The sequence below is a fragment of the Ostrinia furnacalis genome, unplaced genomic scaffold (genome assembly GCF_004193835.3).
Source record: "Ostrinia furnacalis isolate ACB-3 unplaced genomic scaffold, ASM419383v2 OfSCF3139, whole genome shotgun sequence".
Taxonomy (NCBI): domain Eukaryota; kingdom Metazoa; phylum Arthropoda; class Insecta; order Lepidoptera; family Crambidae; genus Ostrinia; species Ostrinia furnacalis.
In genome coordinates, this window is record NW_021133378.1 from 676,786 (window position 1) to 696,098 (window position 19,313).

Below are 19,313 nucleotides of genomic sequence, written 5' to 3' on the forward strand. Positions count from 1 at the left end.
CCTGTGAATTTTATTGTTTATCCAAACATTTATTACTTTGATAAAATTATATAAGCATATTATTAACCTTTATTTACGCTTCTGAAAATATTACTGGTCGTAATTTTTACGCCTAATTTCATTTCAGTTGATTGTGTGAGATAAGCTTTCTTAGAGATTATATCATGCACTGGACTCTTTTACACATCGTTACACCGGTGATTTATGTGTTGGTTATGGTTTCATACTGGCAGATGATATACGACAACATTAACATAATGCAATATGCAATATCAACATTTCAATTGAGAAAACTCTACATTGAGTCGTTGACTTATTTTGGATATCGTACTAACAACCTTTCACATATTTTATGTAAGTGTGATACGGTTACGAAATATAGTGTGAGGTAAGTAGTACTTTTAAATTACCTAATAACTTAAATGAATGCTCCACATTCTTTAATTTGTCTCTGGTCTTGGCAATTGAGACGACAATTAAATATAGTCCAACGGTTTCGGTGTCCAATCGACGTTAGTTCGATCCTCGTCGACTGCTGAATTATTGGTGATCACACACAAGCATATATTTAGCTTAGTTTGAGAGTTTCAGAATATGAGTAATGAGTATCACAAAACATATTGTAGGCAATCTTTTTCTAGGCACCTTGCTCTCAACAATGTCGTATACTTGTTCTAGTACCTCTATAACTCAAGAATCTACTGTGTAACCTGAATATCTTGGTCCTGTCCGCGCTTAGTGAAGCCCCGCCCGATCAGTAATCCCGGTGATTGCCCAGGAGACGGCCGGGATCGCGCCGTGGGCGGAGCTACCACAACGGGACTCGCATTCCGCAACTTATCATATCTACACTTACCTCGCTAACATCTAGATTCCGGGCCATTAGCCATTTACGACTTCTCTATGGTGCGCCATAACCGAGATTTCCATTTAGAACCGCGGCCTGTTTAATTACAGATAATGCATTTTCCATTTATTGGAGACCATTCGATGTAATAACATAGCGTGGACGCGGTTAATATCGCGACCATAGTGGAATTAATGCCTTTAGATTCATAGAAAGTAAAATAGATCGTAATTGGATGCTTACATAACGGAGCTTTGACCACCAATGACATTTGTCCAAAAATGTAAGATCACTCCATATGCGTCTGACGTTTTAAAATTTGTTTCGGACAAGTGATTCAGTGACAGCCATTTTATCAAAGAGCCTTTTTAGGGTCTTATTCTTGGTAAATGTTCTTTCAATCGGCGATTTTGCTATTAAATGTATCCCTAGGTGGGATTGACATCCAAATAGGGAAAAATGGTTCCTCTTTCCACTTAATTGATCAGTGTTTATGGGAAAGTTGAAAGTTTTCTACGAAATATCGATCGATCTGATAAAATCGTCGTATTGTATTTCTGTAGTTTTTTTATTATTGTACTCTCAAAACAATCGAGCCGCATCATCTTTTTTGACAAACGTATCATATTTCACGATTGTTCAGCATGACGCGAGCATTCATCATTGCATTTCGCATCCTTTGGTTAATAGGACGTGTACAGACTATCTTTATGTTTTGTTACCGTGATATAGGGATGTTCTGTAACGATCCGTTTCATCTTATCGATGAGTTAAAGTTTAAGTTGATTCAGAGTTACATCAATTATGAAATATTTTTAATGCTGATTTAATAAATATTATTATAGAGTCAATCAGTGGATACGTATATGTTTTTCTCTCTCGACTACATTCATGTGTAATTTGAATAATAGCATCATAATCAACATTTAGAGGTCAACAATTTTAAACGGAAAGTAATTTTCAGCTCTACTAAATCCTTGCATTTGATTTATGATTGGTCGGTTGAAAAGAAGTTTTCAAGTCAAATGTGATTTACTGAATCTTTTAAACGTCCATCGGTGGTAACTCTGGCCCATTCTTTATACCTACTTTTGGAGTTACTCTTTAAATTAAGATTCAATTTCTTTGAACAATCTATTCGATTGTAATTTGATTCAAAAATCGTGTCGGATCTTCCCGATAAAATCGTAATCGGTAAGCGCACATCCCTACGATGAGTTAGTGAGTACACTCGTGCGAGTTATGAATTCCCATGTTTTACGGCGGTTCCCGGTGGGTGGTCCCGCGTGCGATTTGTCGCGAAATGGTGAGCGCCTGACAGGTGGTTAACCGTAAACCATTAACCAAAGGAGGCAAGTTGCGAGGCGACACTAATTGTTAAATTGTCACGAATGCGCCAATAAATTAGATTTAATTATCAGCGAGCCATTTTCATGTGCTTAATCGGAATTTTCAATTTTCATAACTCTACATATTTGTTTTATTCAGAAGTATTAGTATTTATTATAATCGAGTAATAGCAAGTATTGTAACAATGAAACAGACTACTATGCTTATTTATTAGGCATAGTAATAAACAATGAAAGCTTACTTGCAACATATCCGTTTTTGTAATCTCTAAGCTACACGGAAACACGTTTTACAAACAGAAAATAAATATCAAAGAAACCAGTAAGGTTCGGATATCGTAAAATATGGCTTACAGTAATTCAGTGTGGCCATTAACTTTGATGGCATAAGCGTAAAAACTATGGGATGCACCCAGCGCTTGCGCAGCAGGTCGTAGGTCGCGTTACATCAGCGTGCACTTTCGATGCGCCGGCGCAGTGAAAGGCGCATCCTCGCAGGTGCATTTGGCTGCAATAGCCGCTAGTGAGGCAATACGTGGACGCAGCGATCAGCTAAAATAAGATAGGTGGCGATCTTGATCACATTAACATTAGATAATAATGACTTAATTTTGTTAGACTTATTTGGTACTCGCTAATTAAACGGCTTTTGCTGCAATAGACAGCTTTTTAAAATTATTGCAATTAGGTAATACTTGAAAATAAAACGAAGATAAATATTGCACGATCACATTAACTAGTTCATATAATTTCATTTTGGTAGACTTTATGTGTTACTGGCTAATAAAACGCTATTTTTTAATTTACTGCATCATTTATCCCTAAAGCTTTCATAAGCTATTTCACCTAGCTGTAAAAAGAGCATGTTATTGATTATTTTCAGTTTAGATTCATTATTCAAATTCAAGCGCAGCTTGTTCTCTAAGCTAGGATTATACTTACATTGTAAGCTGAAAGAATTACGAGTAAACACAGAACCGGTTTTAATAGATCCGCGATAGGATTGCAATAAATACGACAATTGCACCTAATTGTAGACAATTGTGTGTAATATTTACTACATATTGAACTGCAGTCTATGGCTAATGCGCGAGGCAATTTGAACTAATAGTGCTCCAACCACTGCTATACATTGATGTTAGACTGTGGTAGGTAATAAGGAGCTTTGGGCGACTTCTTTGCTGTAACTTTAGCTACTTTGAAAGCAATAATTAAGTAGATTGGGAATGGGACTTAGATTCCTATTGCTGTTGCACAATATTATGTTAAAGGCGAATTTATTTCATATTCTTTATTCTTAGTTTTTAGGCTCTTTTCAGGACACACTTGATTTTACACCCATATTGTATGTAGTTTTTATAGTCATGGAGAGATTTCTATAGTCAGTTGATATTTTGGCTTGTAAGTTAAAGTGTCAAGTGGATGCAATTTAAGGCTGGATTGCACCATCTTACTTTAACTATAACAAACTTCAAAAGTCTGTCAAACTCCATACAAAATCACTGGTTATGGTTAAAGTAAGGTGGTGCAACTCAGCCTAAATATTTTGCAGTTAATACGAGCATGACATTCGCAGGTAAAGTACGGAATGAACGTTAGTGGCTCGGCATTACTAATGTAATGCCCTCATTACAAAGTGTCTACCTACTAGTGTCGGCAGTTTCAAATGCGACGCTTGCAACATTGTGGCAGATCGTCAGCCCAACGCCCTTTACTAGCACATTAATTTTAACCTGTTACTTTTCTGCTACGTTAATATAACGTTACCATAATTGTTGAGTTTTGCTGTCGGCGTTCTAGAAATTGAATGTTTATGTTTTTTTAATTATCCTCTAGAAACACTTACAGGCAGTTACAGGTTTTAAGAATCAACGTATTGGAGTTTGCTTACTCCTAGTTTGGAACACTTGGAACGGTTTATTCCAGATGTGTAGCAAGATTCGTACTTTTGATTAACTTAAAGGCTGTCTTTCTTCTTTTTCTTTAAATTATCATCATTTCAGCCATAGGGCGTCCACTGCTGAACATAGGCCTCCCCCAATGACTTCCACATCGCACGGTTGTTAGCGGCCTGCATCCAGCGCCTTCCTGCTACCTGTATCAGGTCGTCGGTCCACCTTGTGGGTGGACGTCCCACGCTGCGTTTTCCGGTACAGTTTCTTTAAATTGCTGATAGTTTTTTATTAATTTAAATTGTTGTAAGTTATTGACATCATGAGGCAATGCAACTTACACGAGATGAGAGCATCTACAAAGCCGCAGAGACTAACAAAAACATGTATGTATGTTTTTGCTATATCTCAGCATTTACATAAACTTCGTTCCATCGGAGGCTTGCGCCGAACAAAGAGCCCGTGCTTATTGTGTCTTACTCAACGCTGCGGTTTGGTCCCGACTTCGCCCCTCATTGCGCCTTAACCGTGTTGCGTTCGTGCTCGCAGTTTCTCATTACATAGGAAGTTTGTTATTACTTACGCCTGTTGTTTCATTAATGCCGTGCTGTCATTACGAGGCGTTTCTGAGGTGCAACGTGGCATATTGTCATGGGCAAATGCGGCGAACGTAACGGCACTGCACCGCGCAAATTATTAGTTCGCTCGATGCTTCTGCTTTCTAACTTTGATTGCCTGCCCCGATGTACCGCACTTTGCCCTGTTAGCGGAGTTTTACGTCGATGCAGTTAGCGACATTGTATGGAGCTTTATTAAGCTTTCCTTCCCAACCTCCATTATCGTCAGCTCATTCAGTCTCCACTGCAGGAGCAAGACTCTCTAATTCACCTGCGGCAATGGAGGAGTTGGCCTACACTCCCCACGCTGGCCAGACGGGTTGATGAGGCTTCCTTACCTTACAAAAACCTATTTTATTACGCTCATTATTACACATACGTCTAACATATCATATTTATTAATGAACTAACAATTCGAAATTCAAACTATTGGATAATATTATTTTCAATTGCACATTCATTACTTTTGCGCAATATGTATTCTACTTACGACAATTAATATAAATATTGTTGATTTATCAACTATTTTCGGTAATAAAATTAGTAATTGATGAATTTAGGTGTATTTATACAATGCCTTAATTGAGTTTTTGTTCATGAAATTGACATACTCGTATATTGTTAAATCAACTGTTATTATGCTTAAGAATTATATTGTATCTTAATTACATTTAATTGTATCATAAAAATGTATAGCAAGAGTAAAAGTATTTTTATGTCGCGTGTTTCTTTTAATTACAATGTTATTTGGTACAATTTACGAGCGTTTATGATATTTTCACTTCATTTAAAGTATTCTTTCGCTCGTAATTCTCACTAAATGCTTTGTTAAGTGTTCAATTAACTGAAGATTGTGTGAACTGAGGTTTTGTTGTGGAAAGCTATTCATCAGATAAGACAGCGCGTCTTCCATGTGTCAGCACAATGGCGCTTCTGTACGAGAAGCAACGACCGTTGAAGACTGGCTCAAAACATAGTTGACTAGATGTGGTATGGTGTCCTTACTAAGGACTCTGCAGTACGATGATAAATGGGGTAGTTAGATCTATAATGAAAACCACGTTTCAGTAGCTCAATGGTAAGATTGGTCGCTGGTTATTACCGATAGTTTATGGTTACCCGAGGCAGGCGATTTGGTAGTCTAAAATAAATGTTCAACAGTTACTGTAACGAAAGATTGATATGTAGTACCTACTCGTAAGTATAAACTTGTTTTTTTAAAGTCGATAATTCGGTCAAGAGTGAGACCTTCTTAAAACTTCATGATCTAAAGTTGAAGTCAGTATACAATAGATCATTGGAGTTCTAAACAAAGATCTTTTCCAATATTATAAGTATTCACATTAAAAAAGAGTTAATTTATTATTCAAGCGAATCCGCTAATGATTTTATAATGCACTCAAGAAGTCATTGTGCTGTAAGTATCTTACGTAACTGGCACATTCACAAATTAGTAATACTTATGCTAATTTGAGAATCAATAGCCGTTAATCGTTTTTAACTAATTACAAATATTAACAAACTTTTCTACTTTCATCGTTTTATTACGGTTGTTTTATGCGACAAGTTTGAGTTTTAAATTATTTTTATTGCTTGTTAACTCATTAGGTTGCACAATCACAAGTTTATTCGGTATTGGTATTAAAGTCACATTTGTATGATGGATGCACGAGTTTTATCTTTCTTGGACGTTAAGATAATTTAGTCGAAGTCTAGTATCATTTTTTTTGTTCGGTTTACATAAGTCCTTTCCAGTGGACTAATTTCGTTGTAGTTGTAGTGTAAGCATGGGAAGGAAGCGGCCACGGTAGCACAGGGGACATTGTTCCTTCGTGCCTCACGTGTGTAAGTAATCAGCTAATTTCATGTGAACTCGCCGGTACATTTCCTGCTTGTTACGGCCATTTATGTGTCCCATGCTTTGATATAAACAATGTGCGGGTCGGTCATGGTCTTCCGCGCAAATCCAGTTACGCGTACAAGGTTTTTAACACATAATAACGATGTTTTCTTTACAACCTTACAGCAACTAAAATAGCAATGCAAGGCATTACATTGTTTAGAATGACTCGTTGCCTAGTTATTTATGCAATGCTTATCAGTGAGCACAATATCTTGAAAGCTGCATTGTTATCAAGAACATGATTCAATTGGAATTTCCTAAATATATTGGCGACAAAGACTCTACAATAGATGTCTACTATAACTTAGCTGGATTAAGTTTCCATAGTTCCATATAAACTTGGCATATTTGAATGATCAAACGAACTTACCAAGTGAAGTTCGATCTAAATTATCCTGTTTTCGCCGAAGAGATTTATTTTACCATGTAGTACCCCTGTACGACAACCCAATCCGCACACAATATTCAGCGTAGTAGTAGTAAAAAACAAAAGAGCGGGCAACCCCACCCCTACCACGCTGTGGGCTCGGTGTCCGAGCGGTCTCATTATATTTAGAGAAGAGATGACATTGACGTTTACCTCCAGGGAAGAAGATATAGAAATCTTCGGGTTGGGAGGGACCTTAAATCTCTTCGGCGAAAACAGGATAATTTAGATCGAACTTCACTTGGTAAGTTCGTTTGATCATTCAATTGTTGGGTCTAATTCTCGTCACTACACTGCACAACTTAAAATAATTACGTTTTTTGTCGGTAAAAACGTCCTGGTGACGTCACTTAAGCATTTTTCTTATACTGCGTGCGGTCGTTGCGCGTGCGCACAAAGGAATGAGACCGCTCGGACACCGAGCCCACAGCGTGGTAGGGGTGGGGTTGCCCGCTCTTTTGTTTTTTACTACTACTACGCTGAATATTGTGTGCGGATTGGGTTGTCGTACAGGGGTACTACATGGTAAAATAAATCTCGGAGGCGAAAGCAGGATAATAATATTCATGAATCGGTGTTCGTTGACCAACAAAAAAGCGTTAAATTCGTATTGTTCACTGAAGCATCTAACTTTCGAATACTCATTATTATGTGAAGTAAATACGTGAAAGCGATCGAGTCACATTGAATATCACGTACTGAGGATAAGCTGAAGTGTCGTGCGTTCGGACGATCAATCCGCTTTCACGTATCCAGCTTGTAGTTATGTATCTTTATGGCGGGGAGTATTGAGGGATCTAGTGATGTGCCTAGCCGAGGTTTTATCGAAATCAATTAGATTAGTTCTTTTAAAAGAACTTTCCCTTCTTATAAAATACGCGTATTAAGAAAGTTCAATGCTCTCATATAGATTTTGTATTAACACAATATGATAGTTCCTGTGTTAAGCGGTGGAATTGAAATTAATTTATGTATTGAGGCTTCCATTTAAGACCTCATCGTCAAGTATCATCAAATAAGGTCAATTTCGAGGTTCAAAAAAAGTTCCGACCTATTTCAAAGTTGAAAACTGGTTTCAATTGTTTGATCAGATAATTACTCGTTAATCTTTCTGTAGATAAAACATTGCGTAACGCCTCTATGAAATATGTATTTAGGTGTCAGGAGATACTCTAGTATTAGCCGTTTAATCGTGCGTGTCAGTATCGCATCAGTACACCAGTCAGGCGAAGAGCACGACGCAGGAAAGTGTGCCTGTCAGTGCTCTCAACGTAATTGGATCTTTACCGATCTCAGTCAACGCGTGCTCAGACAGCTCGGCAAGATCGCGAGGAAATGCGTGATATTTTGAGACGTGCAACTATAATTAGTGTGGGGATGAGTTTTGTTTGTGAATGTGTGTCCCTAAAAATGGGAGTGCCCCAAGGCTCAATACTGGGACCATTGCTCTTTCTGATTTATATAAATGATCTACCTTTTTATTCAAAGGACCTTTGTGAGATANTAAGTTCGCAACTCGTCTTATCGTCAAGGTTGTGTTGTCAATTTTTTGGCCAATTTTTGTATTACATACTATTTGACGCTGACTGTACATCAAACTAAACACTGTGGTTCCAAGTAGTTGGAATAGGTTTGATTTTGTAAGTAAATTGTATGGTTTGATATGCGGCCGACTGTACCATCGCACGTCGCAGTAGAACCGGCTTTGGAATCCACCGTAATAGGATTTTCACTTTCGTACCTTAGACTTTGGACTACGGACTCGAATACCATACAAACCGTTCTAAAATCCACCTCCTTTGGTATTCAAGATGTAAATTCAATTATTGAGTCAATTTTATCAATTGAAACATGTTCAAGTTAATTAATTTACCTACGCAATCTTAAATCTCAGAGAAAGTGTGTACTTTGACTTTCGACGAATCTCTTTACCTGCCTAGCTCGCACTTATTACATAAATCTTGTTTAATTAAGTATTTGCTGTATTTAATTGAAAAAGAGGCTGACAAAGGTGACTGAGTTTCTTCCGCCACTTCTTCTCAGCACCAGCCCATTATGTTGTCCCGAAGTGGTGGTAGGGCAAGTTTGTATTTATTTTTATTTGGTACGTGCATAAGCGCCCTGAAAAGGGTTTAAATACTGATTTGAATCCTTTAAGTATTTTTAGGAGCTAATATAAACAACTGATGCATAGACGTTCTCATCAAGATGAGTCATATAGATTAACAGCTTTATTTAGACCTGTTTAGTCCGAAAATGCGTACGTAAAAGTTATTATTACAATGTTAAATGAGTAGTTATGTAGAGACCACGTCAAATGGCTATAATTTTAGCTTAATTGGAGTCAAACTTGGACATTATTTTGTACTTAATGTATGTAAACTGTACTGCTATGTTGTCATATTCGCGTTGACCTTCTAAAGATTATCTATTCACTTACCATTTCGTAGGTTTTGTTGTATTTAAAAGTTAGCGGACGCCTGCGATATGTATTTTACAAAAAATTACGAGTCGTGTATTTTTTATTTAGTCTATTTATAACAAAACAATTTTCAAGATTTTCTAATGAATTTTAAACCGTCCTTGAGTAAGGAGTTTCAAAAAAAAATCTAAAATTTTTGGCAGTTTTTTCTGTCTGAAAACTATTTTTCGAGCATTCAAGACTTTGTCTATGAGTGAAAGACTAATATAAATACTTACAGATTTCTAGATAAGTAAGCGTAGCGTTTGCGTAGACAAGGAGTATCTTTACACAATGATCTTGGTTTTGATCACAAAGAAAAGTGGTATGAACTGCTCGGCTGGTGATTGAACCAATTGATATATCCGACTCATCGCTGGACAGCTGGTACACACAGACTCTACGTTTTAATGCAAAATCACATCTATTATAATTAACATAAGACACCACGGTTTTAAGCTTGATAAGCTGTCGACTGTGCCTATAGTAGAGTGACGTTTTTTCTCGTATTGACTCGAGAGTGGTTTAGAAATTCGCATGTATCTGAAGGCTTTACAAGTAAAGTTTTATTGGTGATAAATCGAAACAATTATGAAAATGGGGGCTATTCTCAGACCGAAGAATCATTCAAGCGCCGCGCCGTTTCGTAGGAGTTTTACAAACAATGTGACATAAGAATTTTAAATATACTTGAACGATTTTGAAACGCCAAATGACAAAGATCGGAAATAGTAACCCGGCATTGATGGCAACGCCCTCCTGCAAATAACATTTCAGTGTTTTCCGACGTGGCAAAAATCAGAACCAGAGATCTGGTATTGACGGTGGCGCCCCCTGTCAATGTCACGGTTCAGTGTAGGTCACAGACACACATATTGTAAAAAATCTTTGATATTTATAAAGGAAACAAGAAACTATTATAACATACTTGTTTCCTTAAAATAAATAAATAAGCCATTCAAATTATTCAATTTACATTTACATTAGATTACTTAATGTTATTTATTTATGCCTCACTATTACATTTATATTTAGGCCTTTATTATTTAATCATTGCTTGTTTCCTTATCAAACGACAAATAAATCCAATAAAGTACTTATAACGTGCGTAGATAATAATCGACATCCTTCAGAATTCATACTTCATTTCACTTGTTATCAGATTACATTCAATTGAACCTAGAGTAAAGGTGATTTAACGATAAAAATTATCAATAAATTGCGGTTCCAAAGTACACAGATTCTGTTATAAGCAGCCGTACGATCTAGGTACAGACGACACATGAAGCTAATAGAGTAAGAGCTAGTGAACACCAGACCTAAGTACGTCATTTTATAAAAGCTGAAAGTTTTTCAGCGTATGCTCCCAATATAGTATAGAATGTTGGCTTTGGCAGCTATCCTAAAAAGACTGTCTGGCTGACTGAGTTGGAACTGTCAAAACTGTCTGGCTGATGAGGAAACTACTTCTAATTATTGCCCTAATATTTTATATAAAAATATAAAATTACGTAGGTCTGGCGTTCACCAGCTCTGTAGTTATAAGCTCTGCGGCATTTTATGCAGTTGTAATAAGCACTATATTGCAACGAAAATTTATAGTCTAATGTGAGGCAGGCTTGGGACTATTCCCACCTCTCGTTCCCACCGCTGCAACTCCTGTATAGCCAGAATCTACAGCTTGACCGCCAAAAAAACCCAACCAGTGAAGGACAAGTTTGTTAGGCTGTTTATGGAGAAAAGTTGAATGATATTTGATCTTGAATCCATATAATTCGAACCATGCGTATCACGTAGTCTATTTAGAGCAGGGTTTCCCAATTTTTTTTTGCCAAGGAACCCTAATTGATTATACTTTTCCTAGCGGAACCCTTGTGCGTAAACAAGTCGGTGCGAGCGAACAACGTCGATCACGAAACGTGGTATAATATTTTTTACGGAACCCTTGCGGCCTTTCCACGGAACCCCAGGGTTCCGCGGACCACCATTCGGGAACCGCTGATTTAGAGTACCCGTTCAAATGGCACCCGCACGAATAGCACCTGGCCTAGTCCACGAAGAGAACCTATCGATATCGCTATTCGTGGATATTTCTTTTGCCAGATTTTTCCACAATTTTTTTTTTTTGGATTTCTTATTTTTCTTTTGTTTTTCATGTAAAATCACTATGAATGTAAGGTAGGCTCTATATACCAGTGTACAATCCAATGACAATGTATTTAAGTCATGTAAAATAAAATAAAAATGTATATTCTTAAAACTTGTTATCATAAACGAGCTATGTGTTATTCTTCATAATGCAAAAACACGTTGACGTCTTTAAACTAACATTTGTAAACTAAATAAATTAACATGTTACATTGCATTGTCTTGTACCAATATCTTAAAGATACAACAACAATAAATAAATAGCTATAATGAAGATGCAAAGAAAAAATTGCGTATGATGTATGTATGATCTGTGTATGTGTGTGTTCTATGAATAACAGAAACAGAAGAAGTTTTCCATAATCACGTGGAATAAGGATAAAAATATATTGAAAAGTTATCGATAATTTTGAAATAAATGGAATAAATCTGTACGAAAACCTGAGTTGAAAGATAATAAAAAAAACTTTAGCATGTACATATGAATAGATAGCTATTTTTGAACAATGTAAAAAAACTTAGTTACAAACCCTTATTCTAGCGCAGTCTGGTAAAAATAAATATTTTTAGCGACCTTTCTTTATTTAGGGTGGATTCGACCAAACAAGAGTAAATATTAATCTCAGAATAAACTTGTCATTTTTACATATTTCCCATACTGAAACTGTCAATGTGCCAGTTATACCAGGAGTTGTTCTCGGATAAAAGTTTGGTCGAATCGGACCTTAGTCGATCTTATCTCTAGAGATAAGATCGGTTCCTTCCTAGGAAGGAACCCATCTGGGTTGTATGGAAAAGAGCGCTTCCTAGCGATAAAACCACCTAACTAACTTTTGTGTTTCAATTATGTATTTCTTTTACATATCCATTTTGTGCAGTGTGCAATAAAGAATATCTAATATCTATCTCATCCTGATAACCCTGTTATTATGGAGATTAATGCATATTTTTATATTTGTATTCCCTTTTTTCAGACACCCGGAATCATGGTGGCGTACCTACTGGTATCAGGAGTATTCCTAACATTCCTCAGAAAACCTACAGGTATTTATGATTGGTTATTATTACATTAAATTAGCCTATTGTTAGTGATGCATATCTTTATCTTAAAGGTTACTTAAACCTTTGTTTTGTCACCTGTCATCCGCTTTGCACTGGAGGGAAGTAAATCCTTAACTTCAAACTCCTCCTTTGTTCTACTGATTAATTTCGTTGCGGGTCTAATGACAGTTTAATTTTCTCCGGGACAAACTTAACCTTCACCGGTTGGGTTTTTATTGGCGGTCAAGCTGTAGATCCTGGCTGCACAGGGAGTTGCAGCTGTGGGAACGAGAGGTAAGAATAGTCCCGTAGCCTTTCGTTATGGTACTAACTTGCCCGCGGTGCGTGTTTTGTCGCTAGTAGGCTGTCATAGGCTTAAATAATAGAAGCTGCAGCAGTTAACTAATATGTAATATAAAATGTATGCTCTTTTTAGCCAAAATGACTGTTTTGGAGCAGAAACTGGAGGGCGAATTCAGATACGTAAACGCAAGGCTCATAACGAATTCAGAAGAGATCGCATTCTATCAGGTAAGCTTAATCTAATCTCTCTCTCTCTCCTTTCTCTCTCTTTTTATTTGTCCCAGCACTATTATAGATCGTTTCATCCACAAAGACGCGCCCCACCATTCTTCCGCTAATGTTTGAGCGTTATCGGTACACGCTAAATAGGCTAGTTTCCAAAAGTTTATTTTTTGATATTACACATGACGGATTAAAAAATTTTTTAGTCCGTCATGTTTAATATTAAAAAATATTGGACACATATATTTTTATTTGTCAATCTAACAAATAATTACATAGTTATGGTGCGTTGAAGTTCCGCACGACGTCACAACGTGCGGCACTTTTATGCACAGGTCACAGGCCTCTTCTTATGAACTTTGGCGCGCTTTATCTCTTTAAATTTTCATTACTTTGAAAAAAAGGAAAAATACGTGTAGAGTATTTTTTGATAAGTTAACTGACGGACTAATTAAAACTCTTGCTTTTTGACCCAGGAAACATCCCTATTATCCATGAGTGCACACGCAATTACAATAATGACGCTCTGATTGCTCGGAACAAACTTCTCGCACCCCGCGCTTCCGTCGACCAAAAATTGGTGGGGCGCGTCTACGTGGATGAAACGATCTATACAGAGATGTTTGATAACTCCATAGCAAAAATCTGTCACGGGAAACTCTAGTGATGTGTTTTTCAAAGTAAATATTATGCTGTAAATGTTGATTTCACTTTAACCACCAGAGTTGACTGTCTCAATGTGTATGAATAATCAATTTACGTATTTATTTGTTTATTTGTAATTATTGATATTTATTCAAATATTATGCTAAGAAATGTCTTTGAAGCATTACATTAGGCATACTGATCTATGACGCTATGAGGTTTGACTTGTCGTATTTTTATTTATAATTGTCTGAAGTAAGATGTCATTGATTTTGACAATCTTTATGAATCTTGCGTGAAGTAAATGTCAGATAAATTGATAAGATTATAAAGGCCCCATAAATAAGTTGTGGTTTGAGCACCAGAATTACCCCATTTTGTATAGGATAGTTTTTCTAAATCCTCTATTTGCCTCTGGTAAAGAAGCAGTGGAAGCTATAGAACTTAATTCAGTCAGTGTCTGACGCCCGTATTCACAAACATTACTATGAGGTCTTATAATGCGCACAGGGTGACACACGAACCAATCACAGAGCTCTATTCACTTAGCAAGCATCGTTTGTTAATACGGGTGTGAGGTATGGGAGCGTCACGGCAGGGGTGACATTGACATAATTATGACGTGACAAATCTGAAGCACATTTGACGTCTCAAAAACACCCTCCCGTATCGCTCTCATACCTCAGGCTTGGACTGAGGTTACGTGCTAGACATAAAATGACTTAATGATGAGGCAGACTGACACAAAAGGGGGTGCCTTTGTCATTTTTACATATTTCCCATACTGAAACTGTCAATGTGCCAGTTTACTGAAAAAGAGTGCTTGGCAGTTACACTGTTACAGATGTTACAGAGTGGGTGACCTTTTTTGGCAACTTTTTTATTTTTTTAACTAGCTTTCCGCCCGCGGCTTCGCCCGCGTGGAATTTTGTCTGTCACAGAAAAACTTTATCGCGCGCGTCCCTGTTTCAAAAACCGGGATAAAAACTATCCTATGTTCTTTCCCGGGACTCAAACTATCTCTATGCCAAATTTCATCAAAATCGGTTGCGAGGTTTAAGCGGGAAAGCGTAACAGACAGACAGAGTTACTTTCGCATTTATAATATTAGTTGGGATTAGTTGGGATGATGTGTATATCTTTTGTTGCCGAAATAAAATTATTTTCTTTCTTCATGAGGTCTTTCGTGCTTTATTTGTAAAACCTATATGCTCATTTGTATGAACATATCCTCAGGGCAACCACAGGGAGCAGTTGACTCTCCTCGCCAGTTTCTACAAGCTGACGCGGCATCTACGCAACTTCTTGAACTTCAGAGTCGCTATGGGATTCATCGACAACATCATAGCTAAATGTAAGTTTGTTTTTAAGCTAATAAGGTCCGTATCTCGTTAGCATACGGTGCATATTTCAGGTAGTCCGTGTCCCGGTATATGTGTTAGTTTTGAAGCGAATTAGGTGCATATCCCGTTAACATACGGTGCATATTTATTTAGGTCTTTTAGGTAACTATTGTTGCTGTGCTGTGTGCCGTTGGAAGCCAATATTAGAGGATTCCCCATATTTTACCCGAAAAGTTTCACCACAGGTTCCACCATAATGCAATTCGTAAACTTTGATTCTTTCGCAGCTGTAGTAAGTATTATGTAAGGTTTAGGCTCGTTAACTCCAAGCCAGTAATAGGCTTCATTTCAATATTTAGAACAATTACAGGCTCGTAACTTTGTTCGGGTTTTAAACATTGTTTTATTTTATTACGAGCTTATTATTGTGTCTGAAAGTTAGCTTCAAAAAGAGTTTTTAAGTCCCATATTTATGCAGTCGCTCATACATAATGAAATACAAGGTAAAACGTGAAATTTCCAAATGTAAAGGAAATAAAAGTACCTATACAAGTGACATTTAACCCGCCGCGCAGTTAATCTATTGTGAGTTACAAAATGTCTGTCTGGTGAACTGATTCCTATTTGCAATTGTAATTAGTTTATCAACGTTATAAATATCCAAATTAAAGAATACATTTACATGGACACTGTTGGTTTTCGTTTCTGACCAAATCATTGAATTTATCTAGAAAATACATGCTTATTATGGTGAGCTGTGAGAATCAGGTTTTGAAATGGAATAATTACAATAATATTTACTTGTGTTCTCATCTCTGTTACAGTAGAGTTCAATAAATATATTGGCAGTGCCAATGTTTCAAAATATTTTTAGCGTTTTAACAATCATATAACTATTTTCATACAAACTCAAACATCAATAAAATGTAATCATATAAACTGTTCATTAACATATTATGTAAATGCGCTAAAATATTTTGAAACATTGGGTATTGCCAATATATTTATGAAATCGATTGTACCACGAGAGATTTGCGAGAATTCCCTCCCTTCGCTTCTAAAATAGTACCTACTAGCTTTCCGCCCGCGGCTTCACCCGCGTGAAATTTAGTGTCACAGATCGGCATAAATTACAGCCTATATGTTAATCTGGATTACAAACAATAATACTGTAAAGTTTCAACAAAATCTGGTCCGTAGTTTTTTCGTGAAAGAGTAACAAACATCCAGACATCCAAACTTTCGCATTTATAATATTAGTAGGATTGCAACGACGTCAGTTTCTTCGATATTTATTTGTGTAATATGTTAAAGTCAAAGCTCATAACCGGTCAAATCCAGTTTAGACTGCAAAACTCTTCGTATAATTGAAATGCGACAAGTGAGGTATTTTATATGTACATTTAGCTTTTTAATAGCCTGTTTTATTTTTATTTTGCAGATGTCGCGATCACAGTCGGTTTCTACGCCGTATCGCGGCCGTTCTTCGCCAAAAACCACAATCTGCTCACAACTGGAACTGAAAATGATAGGTTTAAGGTATAATAATATTTTAATTATTATTATTATAATGGTGGCTCAGGGAAAAAGTTATTTTGGTGCGTTTACCTGAACATTCTCTGTATTTAATCAAAGGTTCATTTATTTAACAGTAAAATCGAACCGCTATTATTACAATGAAACAAAATCCTAAAAATAACAAACTTCTCACAATTAATTCTAAACTAAACGATTGTTGTTAGTCAGCTTTTCGACTAGCCTTTCATTTAACCTATTTTAAATATAGACAATGGTTCTAGAAAAAACTCAATGTCTATTAAAATTTTTAACATGAATAATTTATACATTTTTTTATTTTATTACATAAAAATTCTCCAGCACTACTACACATACGGAAGAATGATGGTCAAAATGGCGGAAGGCATCGGTCGTCTCGTTCTGTCCGGTCGCGAGATGAACAAATTGGCTGGGCTCACGGCGCGAGTCACACAACTTCGTACAGTGCTAGATGAAGTGTACCAAGGGAACTACAAGAGGACCATGCTCGATAGGAACTCGCAGAATGGCACCACTACGTCTGGTGAGTGAATAAATAAAGAACTTCTAATGATTAAAATTTTGGCTGCCTCGTTCTATCCGGTCGCGAGATGAACAAATTGGCTGGACTCACGGCGCGAGTCACACAACTTCGGACAGTGCTAGATGAAGTGTACCAAGGGAACTATAAGAGGACTATGCTCGATAGGAACTCGCAGAATGGCACCACTACGTCTGATGAGTGAATAAATAAATAACTTCTAATGATTAAAATTTTGGCTGCCTCGTTCTATCCGGTCGCGAGATGAACAAATCGGCTGGACTCACGGCGCGAGTCACACAACTTCGGACAATGCTAGATGAAGTGTACCAAGGGAACTACAAGAGGACCATGCTTGATAGGAACTCGCAGAATGGCACCACTACGTCTGGTGAGTGAATGTAATTAGTGTAACTCCTAATGAACAAACTGGCTGGGCTCACGGCGCGAGTCACGCAACTTCGTACAGTGCTAGATGAAGTGTACCAAGGGAACTACAAGAGAACCATGCTTGATAGGAACTCGCAAAATGGCACCACTGCATCTGGTGAGTGAATTAAAACTCATACGCTCGTATTCACAAACGATGCTTGCTTAAGTGAAGCAGCAAATCGATCGCACAGCGTTGAATAGAGCCTATGATTGGTTCGTGTGTCACCCTGTGCGTCTACGCGCACTGTGAGTCCTCATAGTAATGTTTGTGAAAACGGCGATAATCATCAGAGTATTTTCCTAAATTAAGTTAAGTTAAATTGTTTTTAATTACTTAAATGTTATTCTGAGCTTTGTTACGTCTTGTTTGAATAGTGTAATTCGTACTACCGTTCTATTCATGAATAAATAAATAAATTGTCGCGACTCACGGCGTGTCTCTCGAGAAAATTCAAGAGTATATCAGCAACTTGCTGATCGAGACTGGTATCACTCACCACATAGAATAAATCGCCAAAAGATGAACTCTCGGCCTTCATGTCATATTTGGCCAAGAGATGACCATCTAGTAGACTGGTAGCCGTGTCGTGGAACTTTGAACATTGTTGTACTAAAGGACTATTAGCTATCTAAAGCCCGGTCTGTGAGCACGTAGAATTTTGTCCAATGACCCCAAGCTACCTATCCTTATCGCTCGCGCGTAATTATATTGCTGTCGCGACTGTGCGACGGGCGCCCGCAGTGAGTGTGCGAGCGCGACAGCGACATAATTACGCGCGAGCGACAAGGATGGGTAGCTTGGGGTCATTGGACAAAATTCTACGTGCTCGCAGACCAAACTACAGATGTTGTGGATTGTAAGGATGGGCTGCAGTCTACATAATCTACAATTTACAATGAGTATCCAAGTTTATTCCAAACTAGCACCTATCACAAGCATATAAGATACATTTGTTGTCGGCCGTTTGATGTAGTGGTTCGAAACGGACTACTATTCCGGAGGTTGCGGGTTCGATTCCCGCACAGTACAAACATTTGTGTGCATGAACATATTTGTTTGTATTGGACTGGGTGTTTTCTATGTATAATATGTATGTATTTACAAAAAAAAAGTATTTAAGTATGTTTATATCCGTTGTCTAGTACCCATAGTACAGTCGCGGAATGAAAAGTTCGTCACCTTAGTGTCGGTTTTCGNCTAGCACCTATCACAAGCATATAAGATACATTTGTTGTCGGCCGTTTGATGTAGTGGTTCGAAACGGACTACTATTCCGGAGGTTGCGGGTTCGATTCCCGCACAGTACAAACATTTGTGTGCATGAACATATTTGTTTGTATTGGACTGGGTGTTTTCTATGTATAATATGTATGTATTTACAAAAAAAAAGTATTTAAGTATGTTTATATCCGTTGTCTAGTACCCATAGTACAGTCGCGGAATGAAAAGGTTCGTCACCTTAGTGTCGGTTTTCGCTTGCACTAGGTACTGTAAGAGTCAAACCTGCCAACATAACAGTGCAAGAAACAGTGCTGCTAACATTTAAATAAATATGACGTTTGCTAACGAATAAGGTTTTGCTTGTTTATTTTTCTATCCCATCAG

The 19,313-nt window shown here is 37.3% G+C and overlaps 1 protein-coding gene across 1 annotated transcript in view; it reads left to right on the forward strand.

The window, feature by feature from the left end:
• The window catches only part of LOC114357343 (ATP-binding cassette sub-family D member 3-like), a 63,678-nt gene that overhangs the window by 22,343 nt on the left and 22,022 nt on the right, over positions 1 to 19,313 (forward strand). Inside the window, exons 3-5 of the mRNA XM_028310914.1 lie at positions 12,619 to 12,688; positions 13,122 to 13,216; positions 15,092 to 15,209. Coding sequence (XP_028166715.1) covers positions 12,619 to 12,688; positions 13,122 to 13,216; positions 15,092 to 15,209 — 283 coding nt within the window. The remainder of the gene's footprint in view (positions 1 to 12,618; positions 12,689 to 13,121; positions 13,217 to 15,091; positions 15,210 to 19,313) is intronic.